General features: G+C 45.8%; 1 protein-coding gene across 6 annotated transcripts in view; it reads right to left on the bottom strand.

Moving 5' to 3' along the window:
* AGAP1 (ArfGAP with GTPase domain, ankyrin repeat and PH domain 1) overlaps positions 1-23,060 on the bottom strand; it is a 638,294-nt gene that overhangs the window by 54,957 nt on the left and 560,277 nt on the right. For all 6 annotated transcript variants that reach the window (XM_055291058.2, XM_055291060.2, XM_055291059.2 and 3 more), the window contains one exon: positions 19,913-20,135. In XM_055291058.2, the coding sequence (XP_055147033.1) occupies positions 19,913-20,135 (223 nt within the window). The remainder of the gene's footprint in view (positions 1-19,912; positions 20,136-23,060) is intronic.

Here is a 23,060-nt window from a genome sequence, read left to right as displayed (position 1 = left end):
CTGTATCGAAAGAAAAAAAAAGTTGCACTGTTTGTATCATGCGCTATAATCATATGCATAAATAATGCATATACTTACCATATAAAATGTATACATTATATATAATTCATTACATTATATGAAATGTAAGATTTTATGATATATATTCAATTATACATCATAATGTATGTATGTTTACATTGCATTGTCACGTGTACACCACAAAATCATGTATTTTATATAATGTAAGTATATGCATTACTTGCATACTAAAGCAATAATTTATTTAATTGCCTGTTTTGAATTTCTGCTTTATTTAAAATTTCTTTTTTTTTTTTTTAAGACAGAGTCTCATGCTGTTGCCCAGGCTGGAGTGCACTGGCATGATCTCGGCTCACTGCAACCTTCACCTCCTGGGTTCAAGTGATTCTTCTGCCTCAGCCTCCCGAGTAGTTTGGATTACAGGCATGCACCACCATGCCCAGCTAATTTTTGTATTTTTAGTAGAGACGGGGTTTCACCATGTTGACCAGGATGGTCTCGATCTCCTGACCTCATGATCTGCCTGCCTTGGCCTCCCAAAGTGCTAGGATTACAGGCGTGAACCACCATGCCTAGCCTATATCCTTCATTTTTTAGGATAAATGTTAAGAGAATAACTGCTAGGTCAAAAAGCATATCATTTTAAAGGCTATTGACACATATTGTCAAGTTCCTTCTAGGAAGGTTTCCCTAACTTTCACTCTTACCAGCAGTGCCGGAGGAGAGGAGAGGGAGTTGGCCAACAGGAAGGGTTATTATATTATGGAACAAAACAACCATTTTTTTTTTTTTTTAACCATCAGATGTTTCATAGTGATCTGCGCTAGCTATTTTGATTTTTTCTTTTTTTGAGATGGAGTCTTGCTCTGTTGCCCAGGCTGGAGTGTAGTGGCATGATCTTGGCTCACTACAACCTCTGCCTCCTGGGTTTAAGCAATTCTCCTGCCCCAGCCTCTGAGTAGCTGGGATTACAGGCGCACGCCACCATACCCAGCCAAGTTTTGTATTTTTAGTAGAGATGGGGTTTCGCCATGTTGGCCGGGCTGGTCTCAAACTTCTGACTTCAGGCAATCTGCCTGCCTTGGCCTCCCAAAGTGCTGGGATTACAGGTGTGAGCCACCACGCCCAGCCAATTACTTGATTTTAGTAAGAGCCACTCTGTCTTACAGTAACATACACGACCTGTCCTTCTCTTTGCCAGATGAGCTAGTACAGGACGGATGGCTGACCCTGACAGCCCAGTGGCTATGATTTGGAACACGATGCAAAACATCCAGGAACGGTCAATATCCTTTGGGTTCCATGAGACCCTTGTGAAAAACACTCACTCTTCCTCGTCTCACCTCATGTGAACACGGCATACTGGAAAGGATGTGCAGAACGTCTGTTAAGAGACGAGGTTTCTTCCCCAGAACAGAGGAAAGACAGCACCCCATTCTCTTCTTCCAATATGTGTTACTCACAGTCTTGGCCACATCATCTAGCGCATAGTAACATAGATTATTTCACACTACTTCCTAAGAAAATAATCAGATTGTCTTTCCAGAAACATCCTTCCTTTCTCAAACGGGTCAGCTCAATACTAGGCATTTCTGTAGATACTGAAGACTTGTCCTGCCCACCTGATTTAGCACATTATAGCAAATATGACAGGTAGACATAATATTTTTCATTATAATTTTTAACGAGGTTTCTGAACTTGCTCAAAGTGTCTTACTCTTACAAGTTTTTCCCCTTTAAAAGCTTAGTGATTTTTCCTTAAAAAAACTAATAGATGACTTCTATTTAGAACTTAGCCCTCTATCGAGAATAGGTGTTCAGCATTGTGTTATATATATTGTTCATTTAATTCTTGAAATCATCCTGATGAGGCAGGTACTACACGTAACCCTCACTTGGCAGATTGGGAAACTGAGGCAGAGTAAGGGTGAACATCCAGCCCAGGTCACACCGCAAGCCAGTGGTAAAGACCAGGTTGGATGCTGCCAGTCTGACCTGAGTTGGAACTCTGAACCCCAACTCCAGAAGCAGATCTACACAGAGTACATCTGACTTACAGTAAACTCCTAGGTCTCAGTGATAAAAAAAAAAAAAAAAAAAATTGATTGGTGAGAAGACATTTTCAGATATTCCCTTACATGCAGAAAATGTATCCTTGGTAGATACACAATCCTTTTCGATTATATTTTTGAATGATAGTAGCCAGGCACAAAAACGTATATACCATATAATTCCATTTCCATGAATTTTCTAACAGGCAAAACTAACCTATCCTGACAGACGTCAGATTCATGCCTGCTTCTGAACAGGGAGAATAAACAGGAGGGGGCACAGGGGAAGTTCCTGGGGTGACAAGAATATTATTGATAGACCTATTTGCAGTTATCAAAACCAACTGAATTGATTGTATACTCAAAATGTGTGTAATGCAGTATGCAAATTATACCCCAATATAAATTTTTTAAAAAGCTAAAAGAAAAATATACCACTTGCTCTGGGTAATCCAACCATTTTAAGAGTTCCTGATTTATCTCAACAATCTCGAATGGCATGATACTGGGACCTTGAGAATGAGGTATTCAAAATTCTAGTAATTTGGCTGGGCACGGTGTCCCGCGCCTGTAATCCCAGCACTTTGGGAGGCCGACGCAGGTGGATCAATTGAGGTCAGGAATTTGACACCAGCCTGGCCAACATGGCGAAACCCCATCTCTACTAAAAATACAAAAATGAGCTGGGCGTGGTGGCAGGCGTCTGTAGTCCCAACTACGCAGGAGGCTGAGGCAGGAGAATCACTTGAGTCCAGGAGGCAGAGTTTGCAGTGAACTGAGATTGTGCCACTGCACCAGCTAGGGTGACGGAGTGAGACTCTATCTCAAAAAACAAAAACAATAAAAAACAAAAACCAAAATTCTACTAATTTGTGCATTCACTGCAGCCTGCAAATCAGGGCTTCCTGAGGCCCATGTGTCAGTAAATGGATCTGCAAAGTGAGTGTCCCCTCCAGAGCTTGGGCAGGGTGGCCCTAGTGGGACAAGCAATGGAAGAAGGGTTTTCAGGACACACGGGCAAGTCATTACTGAGGGCACATCCCACTGAGGGCCACGAGTAGTGACTCTGATGTTGCTGGACACACGTCGACCACGGTGCCACCCTGGCCATCAGACAGCTACTCCCTAGAATCTCAGCACAACAGCTGGGGACAAGCACAGTGACTTGTCACGTCTAATGATGCAAGGATTTTCCCATCTGATAAGGAAGCTGCTGGACAGAAGGAAGGACTCTGGAAGGCTTTGCTGAAAGCAGTGCTAGATGGTGGGTCCTAAGGCTTCATTTGCCCTGAAGCCCAACTGGGCGCCACAGAGCTCCGCAACCCAGCAGGAGGCAGCTGTCAGAAGAGCCCCGTTTTTAAGAGGATGATGGAGATGATCTGTTCCGGCAACAATGGGACCCCACTCGCTTGCCTTAGGAAACAGGATTTCGTTGTAAATATGCACATTTAAAAGCGTTCCTTTTTCTAGGAGCTCTGCAGCCCCTGTAAGCCTCCCCCTTTCGATAATCACCCAACTGTCCACAGGCTGGCCGAACACTGTTCCTATTCCAGAGAGAGCCTGATGGAGTGTTAGCAACATGTCAGAAAAGGTTTCTAGGCTGCCTGCGAATGGAACATTTAGGGGAGCTTTCTTTGATGGCTGCTTCACAGCCAGATGAAAACCGGCCACGGGGCGAGTGCGTTTCAGAAATAAAATGCATCCAGTTAAATGCAGAGTCACAAGCAGGCAGCAACAATAGGGGCCCGAGGAGCTGAAGACACCACCATCCACACTCCTAACTCAAAGCCAATGGACGTGCCCCTGTGTGCGAATAAGTTATTCAACTTCTCTTGGCTTGGCAATTTCAAAACCACAAGTGGGAACGTCAGGAACAGAGCCTTTTCCAACGCTGTGTTCAAACCCAGAGGTTTTGACGAAGCCCGTGATGAAGGCAGCACGTAAGCCTTCCGGCCTCCGATAAGCTGCTGTCTGTCTGTATCTGCCTCACCTCTCCAGCAGTATCTGTCAGGCTGATACTCCATGGAGCCTTTGCCTGGCCACTTACTTCCACTTCCTTTCTTATCATATATTGTGACCCTAACTTTAGTTTTTGGGGAAAAAAACAATGAAAAAGTAACACAATCTCTCAAATATTTATTGAGTGTCTACTATGGCTCCTCTGGAATATTACAGAACAGGTGATTATTCTTATTTTCATTTTATGTGTTTAGAAAGGTATAATTTGGCAATTTAGAATGAAAACATATTCTTCTTTCTCAGTTCATTCCTTCCACACCCCCAAAGAATTCTCCCAGGAAGGGTGCGAAGCTCTTCCAGGTCTTTTCACGTGCTGTTTAAAGGACACCAGCAATCAGCTGGTGGGAGCTGATCCTGGGTACCTCTGCAGCAGTGTGGGTTAAATTTTTGGAGGGCTCTTTCCATGCTCCTCAGCAGGGGTGCTACTGGCATTTTGTTTATTTATTTAGTTTTGAGATGGAGTCTCGCTCTGTTGTCCAGAATGGAGTGCAGTGGCACGATCTCGGCTCACTGCAACCTCTGTCTCCCGAGTTCAAGCGACTCTCCTGCTTCAGCCTCCTGAGTAGCTGGGATTACAGATGTGTGCCACTATGCCTGGCTAATTTTTGTATTTTTTTTAGTAGAGACAGGATTTTACCATGTTGGCCAGGCAGGTCTCAAACTCCCAACCTCACATGATCCACCCGCCTCGGCCTCCCCAAAGTGCTGGGATTACAGACGCGAGTCACCGCAGAGCAAATTTTCACTGTGTAGGAGTGTCCTGGGCTTTAGCATCCGAGGCTGAAAGCCATTGGAGGCATTTGCAGCCATAATTCCATGCTCCTAAGCCACGCTGTTGGCTTCTCTCAGGAGCCTCTGGGTGACGGGTCCACAGGCTAATTCCGGCTTGGTCCAAGTCACTGGGTTAATTATAGGCAAGTCACTTTTCCTGTCTGGGTGTCATCTTCTCTGATTTTAAACAGTTATCTCCTAATTTCATTAAGATGGCAAGGATCAGCATGAAGACATTGTGGCAGCTCTTTGAGGTCCTTGAGGAGAAACTTATAGGTAAGTCATCATGATTATGTATGTATCCTCCAGGGTCATTTGTATTAGATCATGTACATCAGGATGCTTTTTATATGAGTGGGTCCCTAAAACTGAATGATGTGTGCTCCAGATAACGTTCGTCTTCCAGACCCCTGGTTGATGAAATTTTGTATCAGTTATAAATGACATTTAATTATTTGAAGCTTTAATGGTGTTGTCACTGCTGTTCTCCCTTTCTGGGCCTCAAGTAATTCTGTGAAGAAGTCAGATCTCTGCAGCCAGGAGGGGCTTGCTTTATCCCACTGGCCTCGGACAGTTTGCCTCTAAAGCGCAGTGACCCAGCCACAAAGCTAAGACCGCACAGGTGAGGCTGGGCCTCTGCTACACTGGGTGGCCAGCCTAGAAATCAATCAATCAATCTTGTCGAAATCACCAGCCCAAACGTGTGCAACTTTTACCTTTCTTAACATGAAAATAATCTCGTCAAGATTTTACGACTGGAATTAGCTTTTGTGTGTTTTGCTTGTTGTTTAAAGGCCTCATCATCCTCCCAATGGCCCAAGAAAGAAAACTAAACATGAACACGGATGCTTGTGTTTCCCACACCCCACATTCACTTTGGTTAAGAATCCCGGTGGCTCATGCCTGTCATCCCAGCACTTTGGGAGGTCGAGGCCGGTGGATCACTTGGGGTCAGGAGTTCAAGACCAGCTTGGCCAACATGGTGAAATCCCGTCTCTACTAAATATACAAAAATTAGGCAGGAGTGGTGGCGGGTACCTGTAATCCCAGGCGGGAGGCTGAGGCAGAAGAATCACTTGAACCTGGGAGGCGGAGGTTGCAGTGAGCTGAGATCACGCCGCTGCACTGTAGCCTGGGCAACAGAGCAAGACCCAGTTCCAAAAAAAAAAAAAAAAAGAGTCAAAGAGTCCTGAGTACAGCAGGGCACATTGCCTCACACCTGTAATCCCAGCGCTTTGGGAGGCCAAGGCAGGAGGATCACTAGAAGCCAGGATTTCTGTGAGACCGCCAACTCTTAAAAAAAAAATAGCTGATGGCCAGGCGCACTGGCTCACACCTGTAATCCCAGCACTTTGGGAGGCCGAGGCAGGTGGATCATGAGGTTAGGAGTTCAAGACCAGCCTGGCCAAGATGGTGAAACCCCATCTCTACTAAAAATACAAACATTAGCTGGGTATGGTGGCAGGTGCCTGTAATCCCAGCTACTTAGGAGGCTGAGGCAGAGAATTGATTGAACCCAGGAGGTGGAGGTTGCAGTGAGCCAAGATTGCTCCACTGCACTCCAGCCTGGGCAACAGAGTGAGATTCCATCTCAAAATTTAAAAAAAAAAATAGCTGAGTGTGGAGGCATGTGCCTGTACTCCTAGCTACTGGGGAGGCTGACTAGGGAGGACTGCTTGAGCCTGGGAGTCTGGGGTTGCAGTAAGCTATGATCATGCCTCTGCATTCAAGCCTGTGTGAGAGTGAGATTCTGTCTCTAAAAAAAAATATGAAAATAAATGAAAAGCAACAACAACAACAACAACAACAACAACAAAATACGAGTCCTGAGTATGCTCCCAGAATCCCGTATTAGCCTAACTCTGCCTCCCAGCCCTCCCCTCTGGCCATGGCTCCCTCTAGGGAGGTCAGATCTGGGATGGGTTCTGGCCCGTCCTGCATTCACAGGTTCAGGGAGACTCAGGCCTGAGTTTCCTAGTCCAGCAAAAGGAAAGAATGGCATTGGTTTGTTGTATGGATTCCAGGAGGCAGGGCTTGTAAGTGCCTGGTCTCTCCCAGGGACCCCCAGTATCTGGTGGATCGCTGATTCAGACTCACTTGCTCACCTGGACACAGGCACCACCTTCCACCCGCTCTCGCCCCACTCTGGGCCGTCCACGGGGCTGGAATTTGGCTGCAGTGCACATCCTGCTCAGAGCTCTGCTCCCCAGGCCTGAGGAGGGGCAGCCACGCCGGCCCTGGCCCCGCACCCAGGTCCCCGCCGCCCAGCACGCGTTCCTGTGTGCTTGCACCTTTGCTCTAGCTGCTCTCTTTGTGGAACGCCCTGGCTCATCTGTTTTCCTTTGGAAATTCCTTTTTTTTTTTTTTTTTCCAAAATTGACATAATTTATACACCATAAAATTCACACTTTAAAAGTGTACAACTCAGTGGTTTTTAGTATATTTGCAAGACTGTACAACCATCACTACTACGTAAATCCAGATCGTTTTCACTGTCTCCAAAAGAAGTTTTGTATTCATTAGGCAGTCACTCCCTATATGCCATTGCCCCTCCCTCCCCTGCACCTGGCAAGCAGGAATCTACTTTGCATTACTAAGGAGGTGCCTGTTTTGGCCATCAGACAGATGGAATGGTACACGGTGTGGCCTTCTGTGTCTGCTTCCTTTCCTTTAGCATCAAGTTTTCAAGGTTCACCCACGTTACAACCTGTATCCACACTTCACTGCTTCCCATGGCAGAATCACATTCTGGTGTACGGACAGACCATGTTTTGTTCACCCATTCATCCACAGAGGGACACTTGGGTTACTTCCATTTTTTGGCTATTATGAATGATGTTGCTGTGAACACTCGTGTACATTTTTGTGTGTACAAGTGTTTTCATTTCTCTTAGGTATAGACCTGGGAGAGGAATGGCTGGGTCATACGGTAACTCTAGGTTTAACTTTTTGAGGAAGTGCCGGACGATCTTCCCAAGTGGCTGCACCCTTTGGCATTCCCGCCGGGAGCGTCTGAGAGCTCCAGTGTCTCCACATTCCTCACCAACACTTGCCGTGACCGTCCAAGAGCATGTGTGGTGCGGGCTCAAGGGTTTTTGATCGGCATTTCCCTAAAAAGTAATGACATTAGGCATCTTTTCATGTATTTATTGGCCATTTTTATATCTTCTGGAGAAATGTCTATTTAGAGTCTTAGCCCATTTTTATTTTTTACTTATTTTATTTTTGAGACGAGGTCTTGTTCTGTTATCCAGGCTAGAGTGGAGTGGCGTGATAGCGGCTCACTGCAACCTCAAACTCCTGGGCTCAAGAGGTCCTCCCGCCTCAGCCTCCCAGGTAGCTGGGACTACACGTGTGTCCCACTGTGCCCAGCTAATTTTTAAAAGTTTTTGTAGAGGTGGGGTCTCACTATGTTGATCAGGCAGGTCTTGAGATGCTGGCCTCAAGTGATCCTCCTGCCTCAGCCTCCCCACATGCTGGGATTATGGGCATAAACCTCCATGCCCAGCTCTTTGCCCATGTTTAAATTGGACAATCTACCTTCTATTGTTGAGTTGTAAGTATTCTTTTTTTTTTTTAAATTTTATTTTTTTGAGATGGGGTCTCACTCTGTGGCCCAGGCTGGAGTGCAGTGGTGCGATCACGGCTCACTGCAGCCTTGACCTCCTAGGCTCAAGCAATCCTCCTGCCTCAGCCTCCTGAGTAGCTTACCTATGACCACAGGTGCAAGTCACCATACCTGGCTAACGTTTTTTATTTTTTATAGAGATCGGGTATCCCTATGTTGTCCAAGCTGGTGTCAAACTCCTGGGCTCCAGTGATCCTCCCACCTTGGCCTCCCTAAGTGCTAGGATTACAGGCATGAGCCATCATGCCCAGCTGTAACTGTTCTTTATATATTCTGGATACCAGACCCCTATTAAATATTAAATATTTAATGTTCAAATGTTTTCACCCATTCTGTGCATTTTTACTTTTCTGACACTGCCCTTTGAAGCACTAAAATTTTTAATTTGGCGAATATTCAATTTATCTATTTTTTCTTTTATTGCTTGTACTTTAGACATCATATCTAAGAAACCACTGCCTAATCTAAAGTCACAAAGATTTACCCCCATTTTCTTCTGAAAGTTTTATAGTTTCAGTTTTTGCACTGAAGTCTTTGATCAATCTGGAGTTAAATTTGTGTGTGTGTGTGTGTTTTGAGACGAAGTCTTGCTCTGTCACTCAGGCTGGAGTGCAGTGGTGCGATCTCGGCTCACTACAACCTCCAACTCTTGGGTTCAAGTAATTATTCTGCCTCAGCCTCCCAAGTAGCTGGCATTACAGGTGCATGCCACCATGCCCAGCTAATTTTTCTATTTTTAGGAGAGACGGGGTTTCACCATGTTGGCCAGGCTGGTCTTGACCTCCTGACCTCAATGTTCACCTGCCTCAGCCTCCCAAAGTGCTAGGATTACAGGTGTTGGAGTTAATTTTTATATACAGCATTACGTAAGAGTCTAACTTCATTCTTTCACAAGTGGATATCCAGTTGTCCCAGCACCACTTCCTAAAAAGACTATTCCTTCCCCATTGATGGGGAAGACGTCTTGGCATCTTTTTTGGAAATCAACTGACCACCGATGAAGGCGCTCATTTCTGGACTCTCGATTCTGCTTCATTGATGTATACGTCTATTTTTACACCAATATCACACAGGCTTGGATCACCATGGTTTTGTAGTAAATTCTGAAATCAGAAAGTGTGAGATCTCCAACTTTTTAATTCTTTTTTCAAGATTGTTTTGATATTTGACGGTCTCTTACTGTGCTATATGAATTTTAGGATAAGCTGTCAAATTTCTGGGAAAAAAACAGGCAGCTGAGATTCTGAAAGTGATTTTGCTGACTCTGTACATCAATTTGAAGAGTACTGCCATATTCCAATCCATGAACATGATGTCTTTCATTTATTTAGGTCTTCTTTAATTCCTTTCAATGATGCTTTGTAGTTTTCAATGTACAGGTAATTTATTCCTAAGTATATTACTCTTTTTGATGCTATTTGTAAATGGAATTGTCCCTAATTTTATTTTGATTGTTCATTGCTAGTGTATAGAAATACAATTGAATTTTTTTTTTTTTTGGAGATAAGGTCTTGTTATCTTGCCCAGGCTGCTGGTCTTGAACTCCTAGCTTCAAGTACTCCTCTAGCCTCAGCCCACCAAAACATTGGGATTTAAGGTATGAGCCACTGCACCTGGCCTTTTTGATTTTTTAAGAGTCAGAGTCTTGCTCTGTTCCCCAGGCTGGAAAGGGTGGTGCGATTGTGGCCCGCCGCAGCCTTGAAATCCTGGGCTCAAGCAATCCTCCTGCCTGAGCCTCTTGAGTAGCTGGGACTACAGACCTGTGCCACCATGGCCAGCTAAGAGTTTTGCACAATGATCTTGTATCCTTCAATTTTGCTTAACTTGTTTCTTGTGGGTTCCTTAGGATTTTCCACATAAAAGATTATGTCATCTGGAAATGGAGGTAGTTTTACTTCTTCTTTTCAAATCTGGATGCCTTTGGTTTCTTCTTCTTGCCTAATTCCCTGGCTTGAACCTCCAGTATAATGCTGAACACATCTGGTGACATTCTTGTCTTGTTCGTGATCTTAGGGGAAAAGCCTGCGGTATTTCACCATAAAGTACAATGTTAGCTGTGGGTTTTTTAGAGATGTCCTTTATCAGGTTCAGCAAGTTTCCCTTTATTCCTAGTTTGCTGAGTGTTTGTTACCATGAAAGGGCACTGGGTTTTGTCAAATGTATTTTCTGCATCCCTTGAAAAGATTATGTTTTTTTCTCTCTTTACTGTATTAATGTGGTATATCACATTGATTGATTTTTGCGTGTCGAACCAACCTTGCCTTCCTTGCATTCAATGCCACCTTATCACAGAGTATAATCCTCTTGTAGACGCTCTCTGGCTGTAACATCTGCTGGGATATACTGGATATGCTAGGCTAGACAACAGTCTGGTAAAGGAAGAAAACAGAAGACTTGGGTCTCAAGAAGTGAGGAATGAAGTCTAGGGACTTGGACTAACACAGTGAGTTCACAGGCAAGATTGTGGACCTTTATTTTTACTACTTAGTGCAGACCAGAGTGTCTCAAACTTTAATGTGCATAAGAATTACCTGGAGAGTTAAAACACACCGCTGGACTCTACCCCCTAGGGATGCTGACTGGGTAGGCTTGGGTGGGGCTCAAGAATATACCTTCCCATGTGATACCGATGCTGCAATAAACCACTCTATAGATACGAAGCAAAGTAAACATGGACCACATCTTCTATATCAGCAGGCCCTCCACAACCCCTGGGGAGGGCATGGACCACCTGTCCCTCTCACTGCCAGTATGCATGACCCAGGCCTCAAAGCTGATTGTATCTTCCGGATAAAAAGGAAGCCCAGGAAACTTCATAAATATTATTTTCTTTTAGCATTAACTCTACATAATTAAGTGGGTGGAAAAATGGCTAGTCTCTTCTTAGAAATGAGGAATTACCCTGTTTTTAAAATTAAAATGGCAGAAGATGCTGGCCATGAAACCAGAACCAGGAACTCTATGGCCTGAGATATGGCTCCATATTGTACCACGCAGATAATAAATATGATTGTGAGGTCTCTGCAATACAGGCTTTACATTCCCAAAAGGCAGTGTTGGGTCAGGGACATGGGCAGGATGTGGTTATATGAAACACTGGGGCTCTAACCCTGCACCTGTGTGGGTGGATCTCAACATTTTACAGTTCTCAGTGCTGTTTTCTGTGGAAGCTCTTAGGATTAGCACTGATGGAAGAGAATTAAGACTTTACAATCATGGCTGTGTGACTTAAAAGGTCGAGTTTTGGCCAGGCACAGTGGCTCATGCCTGTAATCCCAGCACTTTGGGGCACCAAGGCAGGCTGATCACCTGAGGTCAGGAGTTTGAGACCAGCCTGGCGAACATGTTGAAACCCTGTCTCTACTAAAAATACAAAAATTAGCTGGGTGTGGTGGCGTGCGCCTATAATCCCAGCTACTTGGGAGGCTGAGGTAGGAGAATCGCTTGAACCTAGGAGGCAGAGGTCGCAGTGAGCCGAGATTGCGCCACTGCACTCTAGCCTGGGCGACAGAGAGAGATGCCACCAAAAAAGTCAAGTTAGCTACGTGAATGTAAACTAAAATGGAAGAGGCTTTATGATTACCTGTATTACTATAAGTGAAGCTACTGTACAGTGGAAAGACACTGTAGTTACATAATAAGTTTGCACTAGTTATTTAGTAAGTTTGACACATGATGGCTACTGAGATAGAAACTGACCAGGGGCGAGCGGGAGGGGATGCTGCTAAACATGCCGGTTCTCCCAATGCCACTACTGACATGGATTTGGCAGAAAAGGAAGGAGCAGCAGCAGGACTGCAGAGCGGCATCTGGAGTCAGATCCTGGTGCCTGCAGTCTGACCTGCGCTCCCATGTGACCCGGGCACACGCCTGGGAATGGGAATAATCCAAGCACACAGGGCACTGTGCGCTCCGGCTGTGTTTTTCTCTCCCTCTTCTTCATTAAGAAGAAGAAAGAGAAAAGTTCCCTAGAAGACAGACAGTCTCTGGTGCAAAATAAGCAAAACACCACTGAAAGACAGGGCCCTTTGGAAAATGCTCGACTGCTGCAGGAATCAAAACAGAGGCCATATTTATTGGCCCATGTTATATAATTCAAGCCTAAAAAGGTTAATCTTCCCATTCCATTCCTTCATATACTCCCACAAGTAGACACAGGCTTGAACGTGGTCAGGGCACCTGGAAGCCAGTTGCTGCCTGCTGATGACTTGCCTTCTCATCTGCCAGGGGTAGTAAAAATTCTTAAGCATCAGAAACTCCTTAATTGTCACGACGGCTGTATTTCAGAAAGTAAATGATAAGGATTTTCAACCCTAGACAGCTCTGTGGTAGCATAGCCGGCTCCCAGCACACACTGGTTTCTTGCAGGATCAAACAAATAACTGGGGTTCGTGTGCGGCAGGCGGCATGATAAACCGAGAGCACCATTCTGTCTGTCTGGTTCAAAGGCAAATGTAAGTATAGTTATCCTTGAAAAAGCAGATCCCATTATACTTAACCTCATGGAGAATCTTCTTAGAATCACCTTTCTTATAATTAGAGCCAGTCTTTATGGAAAGCTTGCCCGAATTCCCACCAAGCTCCCTGGCAGAGGTTTACTAGATGCATTGCTGTATCTGTTGTCAACTGTAATCTATAGATATTATTTTAAAGGCAGTGTTAACGTACTTCTCATTTGTACATTTTCCTAATTGGCTTAATATTTATAGCAGAATACTTCTGATCCAGGCCCGGGGCTCTAGTAAACTGAAACATATTTAGCAGTGTGCTAATAAGGACCATCCAGTCATGAAGGGTGGCTAAGTGAGTCATGGTTCTCTGTCTGATTCCAAGTTGGCTTGCTAAGAGAAGTTGCTAAAATATCTTAAGTAAAGGCTGAGGTCCCTGAGCAGCTGTTGCGTTTGCAGAGCCGAGGATGTATAAACTTTACTGGTAGTAAATGTCACTCCTGCAAGCAGACGGTGTGCCTGCAAACCCACAGCACCTCGGAGGAGTCTGCCACTGTCATGGCTTGAGCAGGGCATAGTCCCCGCCTGGATGGGGAAACTGGGAGGGTGGACCCGCTTTGAGGCTGAGGCCAGGGCATGCCCACTGACAAGCACGCCGCGGTGACAGAAATTCACTTTGAGTTGCAATTAGTGGCACTGTCATTTTCGGGGGCTCCTGCCAATTAATTAAGCCTGTCAAATAGAAAAACCACAGCGTTCACATGATAATTTATATTGGAAGAGACGAGCCTCACAGAGCACAGCGGCTTCCTCCACAAAACAGAATTCTCCCTCAGAGCACTGAAAGAAACACATGAAAACAAGGCACATAAAACCACACACAAAAGTGTGCATGTGTGTACGTGTAGGGGGGTCTGCATGGGGAAGAAGAAAGTTAAACTGTCCTTGCTATAATTGTTAACTCTGATCGCCGGAGTAGAAGACAGGCTGATTAAAACTCCAAACGAGCCCCCAGCTCCCTGAACCCTCTGCGTCCGGGTTGATAGAATCAGAGGAGTTTATTCATACCATTAAGCCCCAGAGAACTTAATTGAAAGAAGAGCACAGCCCGGACCTTGACAAGCGGGAGGTCACAGTAATTGCTGCCGGACATATTTAACATTAAGATAATCAGGCCATTAATTACCCTTTGGATCATTAAATCAGCCAGTTGCAAAATGAAATTTCTGCCCCTATTACTCACTTGAGAGACCACAGGGGTGGCCTTTAATTTATCAGTGAGCTTGAGATACAAAGGCTGGGGCTGGGGGAGGGCAGCCGGGGAGGGGGCCCAGGCCCAGCAGTGGCGGCAGGGGCAGGGCATCAATCCGCCATGCTCGGTGATCGTGGCAAATTAACTAGGTAAGATAACCTCCGCTTCCAAAGGCAGGAGCTGGGGGTATGTAAATAGATGAGGGCAGACAGGGAGATCAGAGTCTGCACACCACTTAGCAGGATAATAAAGGAAATCATCCTTGATTATCAGTGCTAATTTGGACACTGCCGGTAGCTTGTTATGCGTGTTCTGAGTAGCATTTAATTAATTCAATTGCTTGTTAATGAGGGAAGTGACATGTGGGGAGCAGATGCCACCCAACTGCAGATGGACTCTGGTCATCTCGGCAAAGTCCTTTTTTTATTTTTTTTTCTCCTTTCTCCCCCTCCCTTTTTTTTTTTTTTTTTAAAGAAAGAAAATAGGAAAAGGTGTCAAGCATAGAGGAACACTCAAAAGAGACAAAACATTGACCTCAGCAGGCCAAGAACTGTTGAAAAATAATAAGATGAGACATGGGGCTGTATGGGCAGTCGTGTTCCCTGAGGCCACATTTGGAACAGTGCATCTTTATGCCAGAAATTTGAGCCCGAGATTACTATATTGTGATCTTATGATCAAACCTAACAAGACAAAGACACAGCCAAGTGGTACTGCTTTTAATATCTCAGAGTTAGCTGTAGGGATCCAATTATTTTCAGTTTGGATACATTTCCCCTTTATCAATATCTCCATGTGCATAAATAAGATCAAAGTGGAGTTCCAGAATCAAAAAGAGACGGAACTCACATCACTGGGCAGACTTGTTCCATCTGGAAGTGTACGGCCAGTCTCTCCCACGCGGATTTCTGATGTCTGGCCCCAAATCTTCCTATCGAAGGCGACATCTTTTTATAGGTTAAAGACAAGAAGGGAGTTTAAGCACAGAGGTGAACTTACAAATAATGGGGGGAAGAAAAAGAAAAAGGATGCTAAAAAAGGGAAAAGAATACGTACTAAATCAGCAAACTCGGTTCCCTTCCAAGTGGCATCAAAGAGGTAATGGGTGATTTCAGTTGCGCTTAGAGCTCCTCTCCAGAGCTCTTTCACGGAATTGAAAACACTATTCTCCACTTCCAGGTTCCTCTGATTTCCTGGCCCAAATCAGCAGGCTCCCAAGCCACCAAGTAAACAGGCTACCTGCACTGAAATGCAAATAGCAGCGAGTCCCTGCAGGGCCTTGGGGGCCAAATGCTTTGACACCAGGACACAAAGATGGGGAGACGCAGTGCCACGCAGAGCGAGGCTTCTGCCAAGAGGAATGTGGCGCCAGAGGGCTCTGCTCCGTCCTGCTAGGAAATCACTTGCACTGCAGCCAATCCCAAACATTTTTAAGTGCAATGGGGACAACAATAAAGAACAACGGGCCAGGGCACTGCCGTGCAGCCCCGGAAACACCGCTGTGCCACGAGGGAGACAGAATGTGCGTGGACGGGTTTACTGAGACGGCTTTGCTGGTGCTGCAAACGTCAAAGCCCCAGTTTCACTCACATGAGGAATTCCAAGGCCCTGAAGTAGCAAGAGCACCTGACATGTGTTCCATGATGACGAGTTCTCGCTTTCACTCATTTACTCGTTCAATCATTCATTCATGCGGGAGACATTCGCTGTTTTAACATCTTCACCTCTGAGCTTATTACTCTTGTTTTTGAAAGCGTCACCAAGGAGCTTGGCAACTTCTCCTTACAGTAACACCATGTACCTCTAACACTGGAACCCAGAGCCCTGCCTGGCTGGCGGCCCCCGGCCCAGCTGCTCAACGCCCTACAACACGCTACGTTATGGTACCACACAAACACACAAGCCGGGTGTTATGAAGCCCTGTCCTACATACAGCTGACGGCTCCCTTCTTAAACCTCTAAAATCTAGTTAGTTGTGTCCACTGTTACCACCTCACCACCACTTCAACATCCCCACTTAAAATCATTATTTTAAGTGTGTGCTTAAATGGTGTCAATAGCAATTAGAGAGGGGAATTCTGATGCTACCCCAGATGTAGTTAATTGTTGTAGCATTGATCTGTTCTCTAACGCGCTTCTTTCTCCAAATTAAACCTCCATTACAGAGGGGGACGAAGGGCGTCCTCTCCCCTCCTGCGACAATAAATTTAATATCAAATGCACTGGGAAAAAATGGCAGTTGTTGCAGAATCCATCCAAAAAGATTTTTTTTTTTTCTTCCTGGGAGTAATTAAAAGATGCTTTTCTTGACTAATGATTCCCCTGTTTAGGAATGGGAAGTCAATACTGCTTCAGCCGCCGTCAGCTTCAATTGATCATGATGCTGCTCAAGTTTGAACGGCAGTTCTCAGGGCGGCAGAGATTCACTGGAACCAATTATAAGCCATCCGAAGCTGCCCTAATCAGGGGTGCAGGGACACAGCAGAGGCCGGCTGTCCAAGGCGCCTGCTGTCCTAACTGGCCGCACGAATAGGTGACTCCAGTGTGCGGCGGTCTCTCTGGAGGAAGATCTGCTGTGTTCTACTTCCCCATGGTCTTGAATCTGTGTGTGTGTGCATGCGTGTGTGTGTGTGCATGCGTGTGTGTGTGTGTGTGTGTTTGGGGGTGGGGGCAGGCGGAACGATGCAGTTCTAATTATATTCCACTGTCAGAATGAATCTTCTGCACAAGATGGAATGGACCAGAGCTCCTCGGGAAAACAGCTGGGCCCTTTTTCAAAGAATTACACCAAATATATTGCACTTGGCTTTTCCTTTGATAGAGATAAAAATTTATTAAAATATTTCTTTTTGGTATTACCTCAGGGCCACATTAAAAGAACCTTCCAGCTGTTTCTACTAACAATCGTAGGTTCTGCAGAGAGACCAGGAGGGGCGGAGTGGGGCAGAGGGAGCGGGGGTGGCTTCGAAAGGCAGAATCTTCTCACGTCATGGACAGAACTGCTTGCGGAGATTCCAGCCCTGACTTTCACTTTTCCTTTTTCTATTGAGGGGACGTGCAGGAGGTGGTGAAGGTGGTGGGAGTCTGAATTTCTACTCTGTTATTGGGCTGGGTGTGCTTTGCTTTGGGCAATGCAGTTAAGGCTTCCGCATACTCCACCAGGACTCTGGCCTTCCAGCTGGAAGGGACACAGACCTTGCTGGCTGCCTTTAGTCCTCTTGGGAACAGGTGGGACAGACAGAACCCATGAATAGACAAACCCCTCCCCTCTCCCCTGCCCCCAGGGTCGCTTTTAAGGTGCCAGCCCTGGCTCAGAGGCCCTTCCTGCTTCTGCTGTTTGGGCCTCCCCCATCCCTGCTCCTCCTCATTCATGGGAGGCTCCCGTCCACGGTGCTGTATTCGCTGACATGCACACCTCCCCACGGGCCAGGCTGAGCCTGCATCCACCGAGGCCACTCCCACCCTCCAGCCCGCCTTCCCACCCGGTTCCCTGGCCCTGGCCCTGCGAATCACCCCCTATTTCAGTGTCCAGCTCAGATGCCATTTCTCCAGGGACACTTCCCAGAACGCACCTACTGCCAGCACCCTCGCAAGCCCTGGCATCCTCAGGCGGCCCTGAGAGCGTTCACCAATCACCAGGGAACTGCAATCATCACTCACCGTTTCTTTTCTAAGAGAAAGTGCGCAATGATTATTTGCTGATTTTCACTGAAAACAAAACTCCCCAGGAAAATTACTACAGGCACAAAGAAACATTCAATTCTCGTATGTGTTTATCTTCTTAGGTGCAAAGGGAATTTAGAAATTCCACAGTTACCTTCAGCAACAGCACAGAACCACATCACCAACACCACAGTCTTGGAGAGGAATTACAACTCGGCCTGCTCTTTAGGAAAGCCAGTGTGACTAAAGAAAAGATGGGACTTAACTGCAACCACTGCACTTGTGAGTAAGCAAGTCTCTGCAATAGGTCTCTAAAATACAATGATGTGATGTACGTAACACTGGAAAAAAGACTGGGCTCTACACTCAAGAACTTAATTCAAGGATGCAAATTAGAACTATAAAATACCTGTGCACACACAATCTTCATTTATGAATGAAGATGAAATTATAAAATATTTATCAGGTAAAAAATGAACCCGTATCTTTGCTTCTAATAATTCCAAATGGTTTCTAAATTTCAATGGATGAACAAACTTTTCTAATAATTCATGATAGTAAAAATAGTGAATGTGCTTCTTTTACATATAAACAGTAAGATGCATAGTTTTTTCCAACTTATTTCAATGTTTTCTGCATTCATACATTAAGCTCAATCTAATTTCTAATCATTTTTCATTTTCAGACCCAAGTTTCCTCCAATGTTATCATTATCTATGAAAAAATAGATATTAAAACATGAATTCATCTTTTAAGCATGTTCATAGTTGATGACCCAGCTGATTTCTATGGTAGCGTTAAACAAATCAAGAAAAATAATTTTTAAAGTGCCTAATTTCTTTGGTTTGTAAGAAACTTACCCCCATCTACACTATAGAGCATAACTCATAAAGAGCTCGGGTATCAAAACTATGCAATTTTAAACAAATACGTTCTTTGCACCTTTCCTGTTCTCCCCACTACCACAGAATCCCTCATACGGAGAGCCACATGAGTAACACACCAGCTTCATTCTCTCCAGTGAGCCAAAGGTGGCACCACAAATTCATTTTTCAGTGTTAATGAACTGAAGTCCACCAACCCTTCTCACGTTCTTACTGCTGTGCAGTAGGAACTGGTTTCTGTGGTGTAACCACAGATTACCACTTGAACTTTCATTTTATCTGATCAGCAGCAAAACAAATCAGAGGAACCTAAAAAGTACCAGCGATGGGAGACCTCTCCTCTCCCTTCGTCTCTTCAGACACCTGAGAGGCAAACACGGACAGCAAACCTCAACCTCCTACTTCCCATTGTGGGAGAAAATGAGCAACCCTGGAAGCCACTTGCTTTAGACAAGTACGGAGATGAAATGCTCTATTCCGCCTCCATGCCATACGCCTTCTCAGAAGACACGCCATTTTATCACCCCTTAGGAACATTAAATATGTATGTGTACTCAAAAACGGTTTATAATAGCTGTAAATGAAAAATGAGAAACTAAATGGCCTCAAAATAAATGCGTTTTTTACACTGGATAACAATTAACATTAATGAGGAGTAACATCATACATTATGCTGAACTTGGTTGACTAAATGTGTTAGAAATATATTTTAGAAAATAAAATATATTTTGTTACCATAAAAATAACTTTTGTGTGATGGTGGGGGGTGGGGGGGGATCGGCAGAGCAGATGCTTATCAAAGCTATAAGAATAACAAAATTAAAGGATCAAAAATTCATAATTAGTGTTAATGGCACAGCTTATGCCTATTAGAAATGTATTAATTAAAGTAATATATTCATAAGATTAGAAGCTTAATACATTTCTAAGAGGGGGAGAGAAATCCCCAAGGCCTAAAAACAAACATAAAAAATTAAGGAGTGTGAATTATCCATGTCTGCTTAAGACCAGTTTTAAACACAGACATTCCCATGCCGGATGAATCGGAATTCCCGAATTCCTGAATTCCTACAGGTTATCAGGGCCTTCCCAACTGTGGCTGTCATTGTGATCACTTCCAGTTGCCTAACCGTTGGTAAATGTGTCCAGAGCCAGGCATCTTCCAAAGCTCCTACCTTGTGGAGTCTACCGAGGGTTTCGTCCGCCCCTGGCTGCTCTCTTCCCAGACGCTGTTGGCTAGCTCGTTCCCAATGGACGACATCACCTTGATGAGTTCGACTGGCCAGTCATCCAGGTCCAGAGATCGCACTCGGGAAAGATGGGTGCCAAGATTCCGGTGGATCCCTGAGCACTCGATGCACATGAGGGCTCCCAAGTTCAAACTGGCCCAGTTAGGATCTATGGGAAGAGGAACAGAATGCTAAATGCAATCAGACCATCGTCTATCATTCCAACTGTTCTTAGAAACACAAGGCCACGAATCAAACTTCACATCGACAGAACTACATCCATGGCTAGAAAAAACGCTCCCTAGCCAGTGCTCAGCCCTGTTTTAGGTGTCCCAAATGACTGGCAGTTGGTAGTGGCTTCAGAACACATTTGGCTGAAGCCAAAGCCTTGCAATTTTCCACACAATAAATAATTGACAGCGTTGGTTTGGATAGAAAAGATGCACTTTCCCATATGTCACAGCAGCATTCACCTTGAGAGGGCTGACCTGTGTGGGAAAAAACACGTGTGACTCGGCATCCACTGTGGACAGCTGCTGCCGAGAGGGAAGGAGAAGTGGTGCTGAGGGGCAGCTGGGTGACACCATGACTCTGGTCATTCCTACCTCTGCAGCCACTGGCACATCAAAGTTTCCAGTAGGTATACAATGGGCATGCTTGCAAATTTCAAAGATGAGAGAGAGGTACTCTATAGTGAAAAAATATCGTTTTCAGTGATCTTATTTAACTATAGCTACTGAAGCAACTGCATTGCGGGCAAGTTGGTGGGCAGGGCCCTTTGGTGAGTTTATCACGCAGCACAACCAACGCTGACTTGCAGAATGAATGGTGACAGGCTTTGGGCTGTGAAACTAGACCAAGGACTAGTGCAAGGATTGTGCAGGACAAGAAATGGGTTCAGACAGCAGCAGTGGGACCCCAGAACTGGAGCACTCACTGCGTGAAACTGGCTGGCATCAGCAGAAGACCAAGAACTCAGGCCCGGGTTGACTTCACGCTAGAATCTACAGCTGATGTGCAGAGATAGGGTTGACCTTGATAGTCACTGGCTTTCACCACCGTAAGTAGATACGACTTACTTACCTGGGAACAGGCAATGCTTACTCCGGGCACACTTGAAGAGTCAACAAAAGACCAAGTAGCTCAGGTCACATTTGACTCACTGGGGAGACATCCTTTGTTTTATAAATGGCAAGTGACCAGCAATAGCCTTACGCCAGTTGATCAAAAATCAGAAAGCCAGTCCTTTATTTAACATCTACTACATATGCAAGAAGGGAGTGATAGATACCACAAGAAATGTGAGAAGAGGCTGGGCGTGGTGGTGGCTCATGCCTCTAATCCCAGCACTTTGGGAGGCCGAGATGGGAGGATCACCTGAGGTCAGGAGTTTGAGACCAGCATGACCAACATGGTGAAACCCTGTCTCTACTAAAATCACAAAAAAATTAGCTGGGCATGGTGGAGGGCACCTGTAATCCCAGCTCCTTGGGAGGCTGAGGCAGGAGAATCGGTTGAACTCAGGAGGCAGAGGTTGCAGTGAGCTGAGATCCTGCCACTGCACTCCAGCCTGAGTGACAAAGCGAGACTCCTCAAAAAAAAAAAAAAAAAAAAAAAAGAAATGCGAGAAGAGAGGTCTGTGACCTCAGAGAGGTTCTGACTGGGAAGGGGAAACCTATGCATCAAATGAAAAAAACCCAAGCAGAAGAGAACAGAGAAATGCAGAGACTCAACGCTGGAAAGTGCAGTCAGAACCAATGCACAGGTGGAATGGGAAGGAAGAGGGCAGCGGGGACATAGAGGAGGCCCTGGCCTGGGGGTGTGGAGGGTGGAGGCATGGCACACAGCTGGCGTGGACCCATCCTCGTCTGTGGCTGTCCCTTTGTGTCTGCACAGCCTACCTCCCCACTGGCCCCCTCTGCTTCTGCACCTCTGGATCACTGACAACCAGGTCTCTACCTCCTGACCATGGACACAGCACAGCCAAAGTCACCAGCCCCTTCCAGGGCTAAACCCAAAAGACCCGTGTGGCCAATGTTTCACTCGGCCTCTTGTGGGCTGGCCACTGCCCCACCCCTTCTCACAACACTGACTACTACTTTTTTTTTGAGATAGGGTCTCTTGTGGTGGCACAATCACTGCTCACTGCAGCCTCAAACTCCCGGGCTCCAGTGATCCTCCTGCCTCAGCTTCTCGAGTAGCTGGGACTACAGGTGCACACCACCACGCCTGGCTAACTTTTTACATTTTTTGCAGAGATGGGGTCTTGCTATGTTGCCCAGGCTGGTCTTGAACCACTGGGCTCAAGCAATCTTCCTGTCCGGGCCTCCCAAAGTGTTGGGATTATGGGCATGAGCCACTGTGCTGGGCCAGTGCTAACTTCTGAGACCTTTTTGGTCCACAACCTCTCTGGATTTTTTCCCCACTTTCCTGGTGGCTCCGTTGTGATCTCCTTCCCAGCTCTTCCTCCCTGACCTCAGGGCTCCTGTGGGGTCATCTCTTCTGACTCTGTAGTCTCTTTCAGGCCAACCCAACCTACACTTCAATCACCACCCAAGCACTAACACCTCTTCCTGGCTCCCGAGTTATTATACACGCAGCGACCACATACATTTAAGTTGGAGAATCTCTTCGTCAACATCCACTCTGCAAATGCATTCTTCTGCCAGGTCCTTCCTGTCTCAGCTATTCAAGCTGGGACCCCATGGGTCCACCTTGATTCTTCCATCATTCCCACAGCCAATCGCAAGGTTCTCAACCTCTCGTAAGTCCAACCCTTTCTTCTCGAACCTACTGCTCCCATGGGTGTCCTCACCAGCATCGCAACTGGGGTGCAATGGGCTCCTGTCTGCGGCCTCGCCCATCACTTCCCTGCAGACCTCTTGACACAGCAGCCAGGGCCCCACTGAACACAGCACCTCTGATCATGTCACACCACCGCGCAAAACCCAGCACCTCTCCTGCTCCCTTATGTCCCCGCATCCGGCCCATCACCAATTGCTGTGGGGAATGCTCTGACACACTGTCCCCACTCACATCTGGATCCCTAAAGAAACTTGCCTAAACTCTTGCCAGAACCTCTGATTTGGTTCCT

This window comes from Symphalangus syndactylus, chromosome 8 (assembly GCF_028878055.3).
Source record: "Symphalangus syndactylus isolate Jambi chromosome 8, NHGRI_mSymSyn1-v2.1_pri, whole genome shotgun sequence".
Classification (NCBI taxonomy): domain Eukaryota; kingdom Metazoa; phylum Chordata; class Mammalia; order Primates; family Hylobatidae; genus Symphalangus; species Symphalangus syndactylus.
The sequence above is the reverse complement of the archived record's forward strand: the minus strand, read 5'-3'. Positions and strand labels throughout refer to the sequence as shown.